Here is a 14,353-nt window from a genome sequence, read left to right as displayed (position 1 = left end):
ACTTCTTCGAGCCTGTGGACTGGATTTTTTTCTCTGTATCTGGGATCTATTGTGTGCTAGGGTTGGTGCAGTCTGTGGGACACAGTATTACTGAGCATTGAAGGATCAGTCTCGGGCTGCGTGACCATAGGATGAAATTTCCTCCTGAATGTTTGTATTGTAGGGTAAACCTACCCAATTTCGTGATACTAAGGATTCAAACAGTATAATCGATAATTTTTTCTGAATTTATTGACTTGATATTTTTTTCCATAGACATAGTAAACTTTATTCTTAATTATTAAACCATCAAACAGAATTATTACATGATAATATAATGTAATTTAATTATTTTCCAAAAAAGTATCACATGTACCTAAATTCGTGATAGTCTACCTTATTCCGTGAGTCAGTGGACCTAACTTCGTGGTAATGACTTAATCACTGTCACTGTCATTTTCTTCATTACGTGCACATACACTACACATGAACACTGTTGGTGGATTTTTTGAGTCAACTGCCTGGCAACTTTCATGATACCAATTTAAACAAAAACAACATTGGATCCATGGGCTCTTGTTATGTCCTTTGTAGTAACTTTCATTACAGTTGGGGCAGAACCATTCATCTTCAGCTTCACCTTTGCTCTTATTAGTGTTCCTTTTGGCTTTAACCAAACTGCTGGTACTGGCACTGACACAGGATTTTGGTAGTGTCCACTGGAACTGGTACTGGCGGTGGAAGTATTACCACATGATTTCTCCCCTGGAAGATGAACTGCAGCTGATGGATCACGCCTCTTCCTTGCAGGTTTTGGAGCACGTGCTGTAAAATCAGGTAGTTTTAAACACATCATCGATGCCTTCCTTTGTAGCAGGTGCATTGCTGACTGACAGGGAATTTTCATCCATACACCTGTTATCCACGTTTGTTGTCAGGGCTTCATCAGGAATTTTCATCTTGTTTAGTGGGAAAACACCAGCCTTGCAGAATGCAGAAATGATATTTTCTCTGCTGAATGCTTCCAGAATAGCGGGACTGAACATCCCATGGAAATCGAATCTTCCTGGTCTTCTCAGCGGATTACCTTCTTGAAACTGCCTCAGGTGTTTCTGCCAAGCCAATTTCAAAGGCCAGTATACTGCTACATCCAAAGGCTGTAGCAAATGACTTGTGTGGCTTGGAAATGTTACAATTATGATATCATTCTCTGAAGCCATTGCAATGACTTCAGGAGTTATGTGACTCGCATGTGAATCCATTAATAGCACCACAGGCCTTGCTGAGGAAATCCCCTGGACAAATTTTTGAAACCACATCAGAAATAACTCTGAGTTTATCCAGCCACTCTGAGACACTGCAACTGTTTACATTTGGAAGCGCCCCAATTTTCAAACCATCAATCATTCTAGCGCCTTTGAAGATCAGTAGAGTAGGTCCAAATTCACCTGCGGCATTGATTCAAGGTAAAACGGTGTGAGTTTCAGCCTTGTCAGCAATTACTCGATTATAGACGAACCTCTTACCTATTCTTGTAACAACTCGTCCAGACTTCACAACGTAGCACAGCCCCGTTTCGTCGCAGTTCCAAATTTGTTGAGGTTTGATGCCTTCTGGAAACTTTCCATAAACCTCAGAGAGTTTGTCGTAGAAATCATTGAGTTATTTCTACGACATCCCTATTAGACTTGTTTTGCCCGATATTGGGACAAATTTTCGGGTGTTCTTAGGCCTAAATTGTATCTGCGACGAAACTCACGCCACCCACTTCCAACTGGCGCATTTTTTTTCTTGTCGCTGAATGGAAACGGTTTGTTTGAAGCACACTCCTTCTCAGCAAGGGAGTATGCTATGTGCCTGATTCGACTGACCGTCAAACCAAACCCAAGCTCCTGCATATTAATGACAAATTTTCACTAACGAAGTTTCAGTTGCTGGGCCTAGAGCAAACGGTCTCCCCCACTTTTCTCACATCCACACTGTCACTGTAACCTTCACAGCGTGTTATGTAGTCTTTCAAGGTGCTCCATGGGATGAAAAAATTTTTTGCAGACTTGTACACTGACCAATTTTCATCCACTACCTTCCTCACTGCGAGTTGAAGTGTTTCCTTTGAGTATTTCTTCAGTTTGTTCCCACCTTTCTCTTTTTTCTCCACCGGCTAGCTTGCTGTAAATAGGCGCCATCTGTCCTGAAAGTAGCAAAATTTCATAAAAAATAACTGTTTTTTGTAAGCCTCCGTTACGATTATTACACACAAAAAACAAGAAACTAATATAAATACCACTAATTATTGCAAGGAGTTTACACCACGTGCACACTGTTCTCTTCTAACTGACAAAATGGCTACACAATAAACCAGTTGCCGGAGACCTCCAAAGCTTTGCCTGGGTTTGGACAACACCCTGCCATCTATGAGGAAACATGTCAAATTAAGTGTACACAACCTACCTAACTCCGTGGTAAAATAAATGTTTCGTATCACAGAGTAAGGTATGTCACGAAATAAGGTAGGTTCACCTTATATCTTAAGTTCCAGAAAGCACTTTGAATCTACTAGATTGTCCAATACAGGGTTGATTGGGGGACGGGGGGGGGGATAATGTGGTTTTAGCTTCATTTTAATTTGTCTTGTAGGATGGGAATACAAACCTCTCCAAGAAAAAAAAATCATTGAATACTTGTGCTAGATTGTACCTTGAACTGTGCACTGTTAAAACTACAGGATGCATTCGGCACCTTTCAGGGGAGAAACGCTTGTTCACCAGCGGCACCCAATACGGAGCCGAAATCGCACCTCTAAATAGGGTGAAAAACAGGCACCTTTTAAAAACTAGACAGCCGGAGTGAAAAAAAGGATCCTTCGGAGAGAGAAATGGCACCCTTACTATAGATCCTCCTCCCCCCTCCCCCGTATTGTGTGCGTTTTTAAATACAGTTGTGTACCTTTTTTTTTAGTTTTGTTTTGATTTATGATATTCTACGTTTTGGACATTTTTCACATTGAACTCGGTATTGGAAATGATTAAAAACATGTAATTACAGCATTTGATCATATTTCAGAGTTTTCAACATAGTTAAGAAGTGCTCATAGCGTTAATTCATCTGATCGTGCTCTAACTCAGTGTTTCTCAACCTCTTTTGACCCACGGGCGCGGTAAAAGCAAATGAAAAACTTTGCGGGACCGGTGAAATCTTTATCGTTTTCTTAAAGAATCATAAAATAAATAATATGAATAATAACTCAGGGGTCGTTAAAAAACATGTGAAAAAATTCAGGATTCTGATGGGTTTTTTTTTTTACAAAAAGTAATGTTAAAAATTAATAAAACAATAAATATCTACCCCTTCACTTGTATCAATGATCTGTCACAAATACGTTATAATTTAAAAACGAGTAATTATTTAAAACATGTGAGAAATTATACATTTACTAAAACTTGACGTATTCCGAAAATGAAGCATAGCTGTACTTATGGATTATTTAAATGATGAGCCAAAAATATTCAGGGATATTACAATTACGGAAAAACAAAATCGTTTCATAAACGTTAATCAAGAGTAACAAAAGAAACTGCACATAAAGTTTTTCAACAGTTAAATAAAAAACCAAAAGAAAGTTCTAACGCTTTCGAGGACTGCTAACAGGAAATGATTCTAACACTTGAATGAAAAAGCAAAAAAAAAAGAAAAAAAGAGCTAGACTGAGAGCGATTTTTTTTTTTCGCTATCTTTATGTTATAATCTACGAAGCACAAGAAACATTTTTATTAAGATTCTTTTGGTGACTAATAAAAGCTGCTTATCGAGTATTCAAGAAAATAATGACAGATATTTTTAGTAGCGTTTTGAATGATGGAAATTTCACGATAGTAACGGTAAACGAGAAACTAGAAGACTAACGGATACTGTGAAAAGCAATAAATGCACTTTTAATCACTTAACTATGTTTGAAAGCCCTAAAAGCTACAAAGTGATCAAAAGCTGTACTTACTTGTAATTTCGGATAATTAATCCTAGAAAAGTTGGGTTTTAATCCAATAGTGTACTTCATTCAATGTGAAAGACACACAAACGCAATCATCATTTGTCCGCCATATTGAGGTGGTTGAATGTATGTCTAAGGCAAAAAGCGCATGCGCAATGAGTCTTTCTGTGATTGCATGATGTTCTGGCTCCTCTGCTCTATTTTCTAGCCTGTGATGCACCTTCAGGCACTATGCTTTCACCTTAGAGGGAATATTTTCACTCGTCTGGAACCCCTGCTTTTAACAGTGTGGTGGGCTGTCCGCGTTCAGATGAATGAAAAAACTGTTACATAAGTTTAAGTATTTTTCATCGTGATTTACTTGCACAAATGTTAAAATGTTGTACTGTTTATTATGCAAGGTTAAGTCAACCTTTGAAAAAATCAGAAAAATATAAAAAGTAATCGCAAAATGCATGTTAAATATCGTGTAAATGCCCTTTATTTTTGAAGTAAGATTTTTTTTTTATCGATGACAAGCAAATATTTCTGAGCACCGGTGCTGTTTCGGTGATTCAGCGGTTGAGAATGAATAATCAGCTGTTTTAAATCACTCACTACTCAACTTAGTACTCTGTTATTACTGAACTAAAATACTTTTGGACAGATTACCTGGCTTTAATTTCCAAAGTCTTAAGTACTGATATTACTGCTGTTTTCACATTAGCTATTTTAACGTCTAAAATCTTAACTTGAAAAATGAAGCATTTTATTTATTTTTGATAATCGGCTTGAGTCTCTGATTTCGGAAAATTTCTAACAATTTTCCGGTAAGTTGCATACTAACCAATGTCAATTTTTGGAAAATTTAGATCATTTAGATTTTTTCTGCAGAGCAAAAAATATTCGAGGGCCTCTTTGGTGAAAACACATTTCCCCCTAGTCTTAAAAAGAATTGTTCTGTTAAAAGAAAAATCATTTGATTTAAATATTTGTATCAGTTTCGTTAATAATACAGTAGCTGAGCAATGCACAATAGACGGGTCATGAGGAGAGGAAATGTTTCATTTTTCTTAATTTTTACGTGAGAAAACAAAGACCATTTTCAAGTATAAAAATAAGCAATACATCGATAAAAGTATGCAAACATGTGTAAATGTTCCTTCCGCAAGAAACCTTCTGCAAGTTCATACGTCTGTTATCTTGAACTGGCGACGAAGCACCCCATGTTGCAGCTCGTTGAATTCTAAGTTAGAAAATATTGGGGTCCCTTCTAACTTCATATGCCAAACTTATATTGTTGAGAATGAAATGATGTTTAAGAGATTTTAATTTTTCTCAATTAGGAATCAAATCCCATATTTGCTTTTTTTTGCCATGCCTCCTTATCTGACTAAGGGAAATAAGGGTTAAGATTTTGAGCATTTGTTAGAAAAAACGAACAGTATTACGAAGAAAAGTAGTATAGGAGCAAACATTTTCCTTACAAAAGTAGTAAAAATAATCTATTTGGTCCACGTGATAAGGATTTTCTTGCAGAAAGTTTGTTGTTCTGTTTTAGCTCGTAATTTTTTCGCATGGAAAAGTGAAAATTCATTTTTGCTTACATGTCATTTCCTTTATCATTACTGAAATTCTTCCCCCTAGTATGCTTGTATAAACATTGATTGATTAATAGTTTTGGCTTTATTGGTTTTCCCTATCGAATTATAAAAACCAAAAATCAATCAAAACTGATTTCATACGATGCATTTGATACCAAGTTACTTGAAGATGTTTTGAAGATACTTATGTCATTTTAGACGAATACTTGCTCCTAAAAAATGAAAGACGAAAAAAAATGAGGATTCTGTGGGTAAAGTAAACAGAGGAGCTGCTAAGGTTCACACTAAGATACTGACGATTCAATCCGTAAAAATAATTGTACATACTTTGTTTTTCGAGTTTTTTCCATTCTACAAAATTTAAAGTTTAGTTAAAAGGCAACTTTAATCTTATGCAAGAAATACTTGGAAATAAATGCAATGTTGGCATGTGCAGTGTAGAGGAGAATAGGGTGGAATAGTACAGCTGCACTTATTACAAAATGAAACAGTAAATAAGAATTTTATCTTTTTCAATAGACTTATCAGAACAGAATCAAGCAAGAATCTTAAGCTGCTGCATCTACTGAATGGGAACTTTCGCATTTTATTTACGCGTAAATGTAGCAGCAGCAGTTCTCCTGCCGTTCCTCAGACTCACCATGCTTATGTGGTGTAAAAAGGTAGAAAAATCCAATACTTCAAACGTATTGGTAAGCATTTAGCCCAGCTTTCATATCTGTGGATTGATGCTTCATATCAGGTACATAAAAATAATTAAGTAATTAGGTAATTAAACTTAAAATTGTTTCTTTCAAACAAGTTCTCAAAACTTCCAAAAACTCAAATTATGTCAAAATCGATAAGAACTTGAGTGAAAATTTTAATTTCGAAAGTTATTTAAATAAATGAGGTTTGTAAATGAAAAATGTCTTATTGATTTCAATGCATATTTTGTACTTATGATTTGGATTTAAGAAAAAGTAATGAATACTAACAAAAAAGAATATTTAATCTTAATGGATAATTACAGTTGGAAAACATTAATAGAAATGGACTTAATATTATAAAAAGTTCCCAACAGAAATCGCAAGTTGGTACCTTTTGTTGGTGCCTTTTTAAAAAGCCGGTATGCCCGTATTGGACAATTCTAGTAGTTTCAATATCGAAGTGCAAATGTGTATTTGGGTAACACTTCAAGAGAGGAGGGGACTGTGTTGTCCGTAGGAAAACATTTTTTGCTAGCAAATATATTTTTTCTCCTGTGTACTGTTGTAAGTTACCAGATATTATCAACCGTCTATCTAAAATGTGGTAAAAGTACCATGGCACAGTATGGTTTCTGGAGTTCTGGAGGCTGTTAACGGCCCTCTCCTGCAACATTTGGCAGCGAGTATAGTAGCTTTTAACTTACAACTGATGAACTAATTACAGTTGCGGTTGCTTATATAGTACTGATGTGAACTATTTTATTGAATTCTATCTCGTATAGTTCTAGAATTGTCAATATAAGTTTTTAAACTTTTTCCTCCCACTGGAATGTAAGGAAAAATATAAAATCTGCTTTCGAAACTTAGTCAAAGTAGCACATACAAATGAAAATATGTGTGCGTTTAGTATTTAGGTAGAAAATCAGTTTTCGCTTATCTAACAAAAATAGAAAATCTATTAAACGGGTCACTCAATCAAAACCGAAAGTCTGATGAATTGTTTTCTTCTAACGTACGAGCATCTAGTAGGAATATTCACGACAACTCTTAACACTGGAAGGCTGGAATTTTACAACAGCCTCTATCAAAGAAGTAGTATCATTGAATACCGATAACTCAGTTTGAAAGATGGCCGCGTACTACCTTCTTTATAAATATCATTCAGCAAGTTAAATAGAAAGTTTCGCCATCCCTGGCATAGAATAAGTAGATAATCCTTTGGGGTCGTCTATAAATGATGTCAAGTTTTTAAGGGAAAGGGCTGGGGGGGGGGGGGGGTCATGAAATTGACGGTGTGTGACAAGGGTGGTTATTTCTAGGCATTTAATTTAAAAGCGGAGCCAACAAAATGCAACTTCCATTGATGGAGAGAAATTTTTGCTCTGCAAATTGATGAATTAAATTCAGCTCAATAAAGGCAATAATTAAAAAAATCGTTCATAAGTAAAATCATTTGTTTACAAACAATCGCTATTCCAATGCTTAGATTTTTGGTTACGATTTGAAGATATACTCGGAGCTTATATGAGGTTATTTGTCGGCAGTGCTGTCATGGCTATTCAAAACTAATTAGCCCAAAGATAAGAGCGAAACTTCAGTCTCTGGATGCTATAACTGAGATGTCCGATATTGCTTTTAGTATAGCCTTAGTTAAGGCTATGGAGTGGCAATTTTTAGCCTTAAACGAATCAATGTTCAGAAAGCATTTGACGTCCACTAAACTGATTTGCGGAGTCGCCGGTTCTTCTTATTTTAGCAGCTTAGCTCAGTGCTAAAAATTTTCTGTGGTTTAAATTTTGTGGCGTATGACAGCATCATACCTGCAAACTATACTGGCTTTTCTGGGAGACTCCTGGATTTTGATCATTTCTTTTGTCTGTGTATATGATGTCAAGATCATTTGGTTGTATCTAGAAGGATAAGGAAAAATCTTTATTCTTCCCTAAATAAAAAATCCGACGTAATTATCTGCTGGATTTTTTTAATCTACTAAAGTTTCCCCCCATTAGATATTGGCAGGTATGCAGGATCTAGAAAAAATTTCAAAACTTAACTGGCTTGTGCCGTTATTTACCCGTGTATGTTTGAAGATATAGTGCAAAAAAACTTTTTAAACAATTTGTTTTCTGCTCTTCAACTGAACACTATTTCAATGCCACCAGTTAATTGAACGCCATGAAGATGACCACACTGAAACCTAAAATTGACTTCTCTTATACCGACGACAGACATGTAGAATTATGGATAGAGAATTCGGGGAGATCCATTTCTCCCAGAATACAGAATAGGAGAAAAACAAGGAAAGTTGTGATCCCAGAGTAATAATTTGATTAATTTTCTATTTTCCCACAACTTTTAGCATTTACCCTGAAGGTGTTTTATCCTTAGACCTTCATGTCACAAGTCACGTTTTGTAATATGCATAAGATGCGTAACTTTTGCCGTGCCACTTTCTCTATCCTACTCGTTTTACTTGAACGTTTGTTCCCCGATTCCATATTTGTAAAAAATTGCTTAAATTTCAGTCGGTTTCTAAGAATTTTAGTTAGCTCTAAATCATACAAAAAATAAACTAATACATTATAATATTTAAAAAGATATCATAACATATGAAGCTGTTAACTTAAAACATAAAAAATACATTATTTATGAATAATAAATGTACGCAATTAAAATATTAAGGAAAAGGTTCTGTTAAATTATTACTAATTCATTTATTTTAAAGCATACTGAGTGAAAGCAGGGCGGGCTCAGATAGTTTTGCCGTCCCAGGCGTCCCCTCGTCTTAAAGATATATATATGTTATAAAACATCGAGCACACTCTCCCGTGTTGCTGCAATTTGCGCTGCAAAGAAAAAAACTAAGAAACAAATTTGTTTTTCATGTTTCCTTTTGCCTCACATTTTGCCATCATGAATTTCGCCGACACTAAAATCTGCTGCCCTAGGTGGTATAGTTTGACCACGAAAGGAAGGCGGATGACCTTGAAGCAAAAACATCATTTGTATCATTTGCAATCGGTTTTTTGGTAATATTTTAGAATAAATAGAATTAGCGAGATCGTACCTCTTACTATTCGGTACTTTCCGGCAGATTCTATCTATTACGAATGATACAAATGTTCTGCTTCAAGGTCATCCGCCATCTATCCGTGGTCAAGCTTTAGCACAGGGCGCCTACCCCAAGAGCCAGGCCTGAATGAAAGTGAACGTCTAAACGAATACATTTAAGTAATGAATTTTAAGGATCTATATGATATAAAGAAAAATCATTCGTAAATACCGTATCTAAATGTATAAAGTTACATCATGTTTTTAAAACCTTAAAAATAAAGAATATCCATGCTGGAAAAGCTTCCCGAAAGAGAAAAAATAAAAGTAAAACCCTTTATTTTTACAAGCGAAAATGCAGACGATAAAATTGATAACCAGATTTGTGGTTTTTCATCTTAATAATTTTACTTTCATTAATTTTATTCGTCAGACAATACCAATGGATCACATGACTCGCTAGCTACCAATCACAAAGCGAATATAAGGTAACCCCAACTAGCAGTGAAGGAAAATCAATAAGCATCCTTGTTTAATTTATAAATATTTTTATAACGGGCAATTTTTTACGTACTTCAATTACCGTGAAATTCTCAAACTTACAAATATTCGTAAGTCAAAAGTTAAAATTTCGAAAATAAATTTCCTTGAATGTTACTATCCGTCACTTCGGTGCATCACACCAAACAAATTGAGGTATAGAGTTAACTCATCAATTAATAACTTCAATGAGCAATATTACGTGTACAATGTTCCAACTGAGTAGTACCCTGTAAAATCAAGTCATAATTTGTAAGGTGCATTGAGTAGGTTCATGAGATTATTTTATACACACATTACTTAGCAAGTGACAGCTAGTTTGGAAGTGGGAATGGTCAAGAAATGCTTTTCTTTGAAGTTTTATTGATTAAAGTAAGGTAAAAACACTAGTAGTTGCCATTTCAAGGTTTAAAACGCACTAGTAGTAGCCACAGTGAAATATATTTTTAAGTAGTGGGTCTACAATATTAATTACTTCTCTTGAAACTCAATGACCGTATTACAGCCCAACACTTCCTTAATCATTCCATTTTGTAAAACTGGCAGAATTTCTATTTGTTCAATTTTTTATCCATTTTTTCCCTAATCTGAACTTTGATCCAGTAGGGGCCTCGCCAAAATATAAATTCAGTAATAGCCACCTGAAATTCTCCCATCCAAAGAATTTACGTTTCTTACTTTAAATTCAAATAAATAATTAATAAAATTGATTCAATATAGTTACATTAAGTAGCAATATACTAGTTAATTATCATTGTTCATTTCTTTCTTCAAAGCATATAAGTTAGTCCACTCGTAGTAAGTTCACTTCGGAATTCGAGGTACCCAGCTATAAGTCTGTAAATACTTGTATATTGACACCCTAAAAGTTATCTCAAAACCTACATATGGTAGGGTGTACGCAACTATTAAATTTCAAGGTCAAAGGTCACAAAAATCGGTTTTTTGAGCTTTTTTTTTGTAAATATCTCATTTCCCATGGGTTTTTTGCTATTTGTATTTGTTCTCAATATTGTAGAATACAAAATTCTCTACAAATTTTGTTCAAAATTTTTTTATACGGTGAACCGTTTTCGAGATAGAGGGCGGAGAGCACGCGGTCACAGGATCACTTCAGGTCAACCGGTGCCTACGGTCGAAAACGCGCCATATATAGTTGATGAACTATCGATAAATCAATGATTATAAATATTTGTCAATTTTTATTAACTATTATATTTTTTATCATTTTATTCCTAACCTATTCACTTTTTATTCAGTATTAATTTACTTAACAATACTTACCTGCCCATGTAATAGCAGTATTGTTAATGAAAATATAGGAATTATATTTGAATTTTAACCTAATTAATATTGATAACTTCTTACATGATGAAAAAAAAATAAATTATAAATCAATCTTTTTATTTAAAAATATCATTTAATACATTTATTTTTATTAAAAGTAAAAAAATGGAATAAAAGGCACAAAAACTACAATTTATAATTTTAATCATCTTCTTCCTCTTCATCGTCCGGCTGCTGGTAAATTTCAAACTGGTCTTCATTATCGTCTTCAACGACATTTGTCTCAAGTTCTTCCGTGATTTCGGAGTCAAAGGTTCCATCTTCGTTAATGTCGCTCTGATATGGTAGAGCATTGAGACAAGCTTGCCCATTACATTGGCCACAAGCTAAAGAGCATTGCAAGCCCGCTTTCCTGCATTCGCATCGCGAACCACAACCACTCTTGCAGTTGCAGAAAATTGTATTTAGCAAATCTTGTAGAGCAGGTGGTAAAATTTTCATGATAGGTTCCAGAAAATCGTTTCGCATTGCCCAACCCCATACCTGGGGTTCCAAATCATGCCCTACCCAAGTTTGAACTTGATAATATACACGTTTGAAATGTTGATGACCAGCTGCACTTGTTGGTGGAATATTTGAAATCTGCACAGGTTTATTAAGTTTTGTAGACTTGACGTAATGCATATAACGAAAATGATCGAGACTTTTCACAGATTTCGGAGCATTATAGACTGCCAATAAAGTTTGAGTTCCACTCTCTAATAATCTGTGGGCCGAACAATTTTCTTCCTCAAATGCTGCAGCTAGTTCATCCAAATTTGTCAGTTTCTCAAACTTTTAAAAATGATTTTTTTCCCTTTTTAAAAAGCGCAGAAGTTGTGTCACAGCCACTTAATGCGTGCAGAAATAAAATGTGTTTTGGAATGAGGATAATTATCAAAACTTTTAGTCGAGTATATCTCCGTTTTTACATCTCCTTTCCCAACTTTTTAAAGAATTTCTTGTTCGTAAGACAGTGTACGCCCAATTAAAATGACAAGTAAATCAATATCTTGTCCTATTATAACTGCAGTTTTTTCAGACTTTGATTCTTCAATTGCAGTTTCAACAATAAGAACATCCGCATCATCTCTGACTTGTTTAGTAGTAATATTTGCAGCTTGTAATTTTTCAATTAACATATTAATGAGCATATCTTTATTTCGATTTGATAAGAATTTTTCTTGAGTAACTGGTACAACCATTGTTTCATCGAAACAGACTTCATACGTTTTTGAAAGTGCAGCAGTTCTTCTCTGCTGCTCCATAGCTTTTACGTTCTTACTGTAGTCTGAATATCCGTCAAATACAACAATTATTTTGGAACTGTAAGTAATGCCTTTGTAAATAATTCATGTATTTGTCAAAAATAATGGAAAAAGTATCTTCTCTGCTCCATACAACATGAAGAAATCCGCCATCAATAATGAACGTCACATTTTCATTGAGAACAAAATCAATTGGGCTCATGTTGTCATACAATGACGATTTTGTTTTTTTTCTCATGTCATCATTATCAAATATAGAGCTGTTGGATACGGACTCAATTCATATTGAAGATATTCCTCAAGATTACTTTCAAATTGTTTGCTGAAGTAATTCTTTGGAAGAGTAATAATGGATCCACTGCAACTTTACAATCATTTATTTTTACAGATTTGTAAACACTGGAAAGCGGCATAATTATATTATGATTTAAGTTTTTCCCTTAATTTTTTAATTTTAGAAAACGGTTATCAGTATTATTGAATAGATATAGATTTAATGCATGAAGAAAATGATAAAATATAATATAATAGTTAATAAAAATTGACACATATTTATAATCATTGATTTATCGATAGTTCATCAACTATAAATGACGCGTTTTCGACCGGAGGCACCGGTTGACCTGAAGTGATCCTGTTACCGCGCGCTCTCCGCCCTCTATCTCGAAAACGGTTCACAGTATAAAAAAAATTTTTTAAACAAAATTTGTAGAGAATTTTGTATTCTACAATATTGATAATAAATACAAGTAGCAAAAAACCCATAGGAAATGAGATATTTACAAAAAAAAAAAGCGCAAAAAAAAAAAAAAAATTGTGACCTTTGACCTTGAAAGTTAATAGTTGCGTACACCTTACCATATGTAGGTTTTGAGACAACTTTTAGGATGTCAATATACAAGTATTCACAGACTTACAGCTGGGTATCTCGAATTCCGAGATTCTTACCTAATTTAAGCTTAAATGACTGGACCTTGAAGTGGCATTCTAACTAGCTTTTAAAAGTATAGAGAATATGTGCTTATAAACTGGAGTGGGTTTGAATGATACTCTGTAGTTTAGGTTTTGTATTTAGCTTGAAAAATCTTTTATTTTTGGGTTTTAAAGTGTTGGGGATTATACTTTAAAGTATGATGGACATTGCGAATCAAAGATTGGAAATAGTATTTCAATTGCGGAAAAAAAAATACTGGATCAATGAATCGTAATCTTCAAACGAATATTTATCCAGAGAAACATTTTCTTCATTTTCCAAATAATTACAAACTTCACTGCTGCTCGAAATAGCAAGGAAATCAATACCCACGTTTTAAACCGAAATAATTTCCACCGATTTTCTACCACTCTGTATCCACAGTTTTTAAATTCTACAAAAATAGAAAAAAGTTGTTCAGCTATTAAATTCTAACCAAATTGACTTGTTACTTTACTCATGATTCTCACTATCTTTTTCGCAGACAGCTGGTTTAGCACCAGAATATTACTAATATTACTTAACTTTCATGGGATTTCACAAGAGCTCAACTCCTTTCTCATATAAAGCTTTTATTGTTCGGATTTAGGCTATTTGCGTATGAAAATCAAGTCTGTAGTAACAACTCTCGATTTTTCTGTCAAACAAAACTTAAAAAAAAAAAACAAAAAAAAAGTTCAATTCGTCTCACTATTTTTAGCACTCTGCAAACATCAAATTATTTTACATACACGCCGCTCGAAAAATTGTAAACAAGGGTGCTTCAAAAATAAATTTTGTTTCGACAATGCTTGATTTCTAACAAATTCAGGTTATTGCTTTTAGTAAGTTAAGTAGATTCGTACGAAGACAAATGCCAAAAATCATGGACTATTAATTCATCTAGAAAGTTTCCTTGATTCTTTTTTTATTACAAGATTTTTTTTTTGGTCTTTTGTTAATAAATAGCAAATTTT

At 34.2% G+C, this 14,353-nt stretch overlaps 1 protein-coding gene across 1 annotated transcript; it reads right to left on the bottom strand.

Moving 5' to 3' along the window:
• Nucleotides 1–812: 812 nt before the first annotated feature.
• On the bottom strand, nucleotides 813–1,241 carry LOC129219018 (uncharacterized). The gene has a single exon (XM_054853338.1). The coding sequence runs from the start codon at nucleotides 1,239–1,241 to the stop codon at nucleotides 813–815; it is 429 nt and encodes a 142-aa protein (XP_054709313.1).
• Nucleotides 1,242–14,353: the final 13,112 nt, after the last annotated feature.

The sequence above is a fragment of the Uloborus diversus genome, chromosome 3 (genome assembly GCF_026930045.1).
Source record: "Uloborus diversus isolate 005 chromosome 3, Udiv.v.3.1, whole genome shotgun sequence".
NCBI classification, from domain to species: Eukaryota; Metazoa; Arthropoda; class Arachnida; order Araneae; family Uloboridae; genus Uloborus; species Uloborus diversus.
The sequence above is the reverse complement of the archived record's forward strand: the minus strand, read 5'-3'. Positions and strand labels throughout refer to the sequence as shown.

Bases quoted from the DNA above. Each gene is read 5' to 3' on its own strand.
- LOC129219018 (XM_054853338.1), bottom strand. From the start codon at position 1,241: ATGGATTCACATGCGAGTCACATAACTCCTGAAGTCATTGCAATGGCT.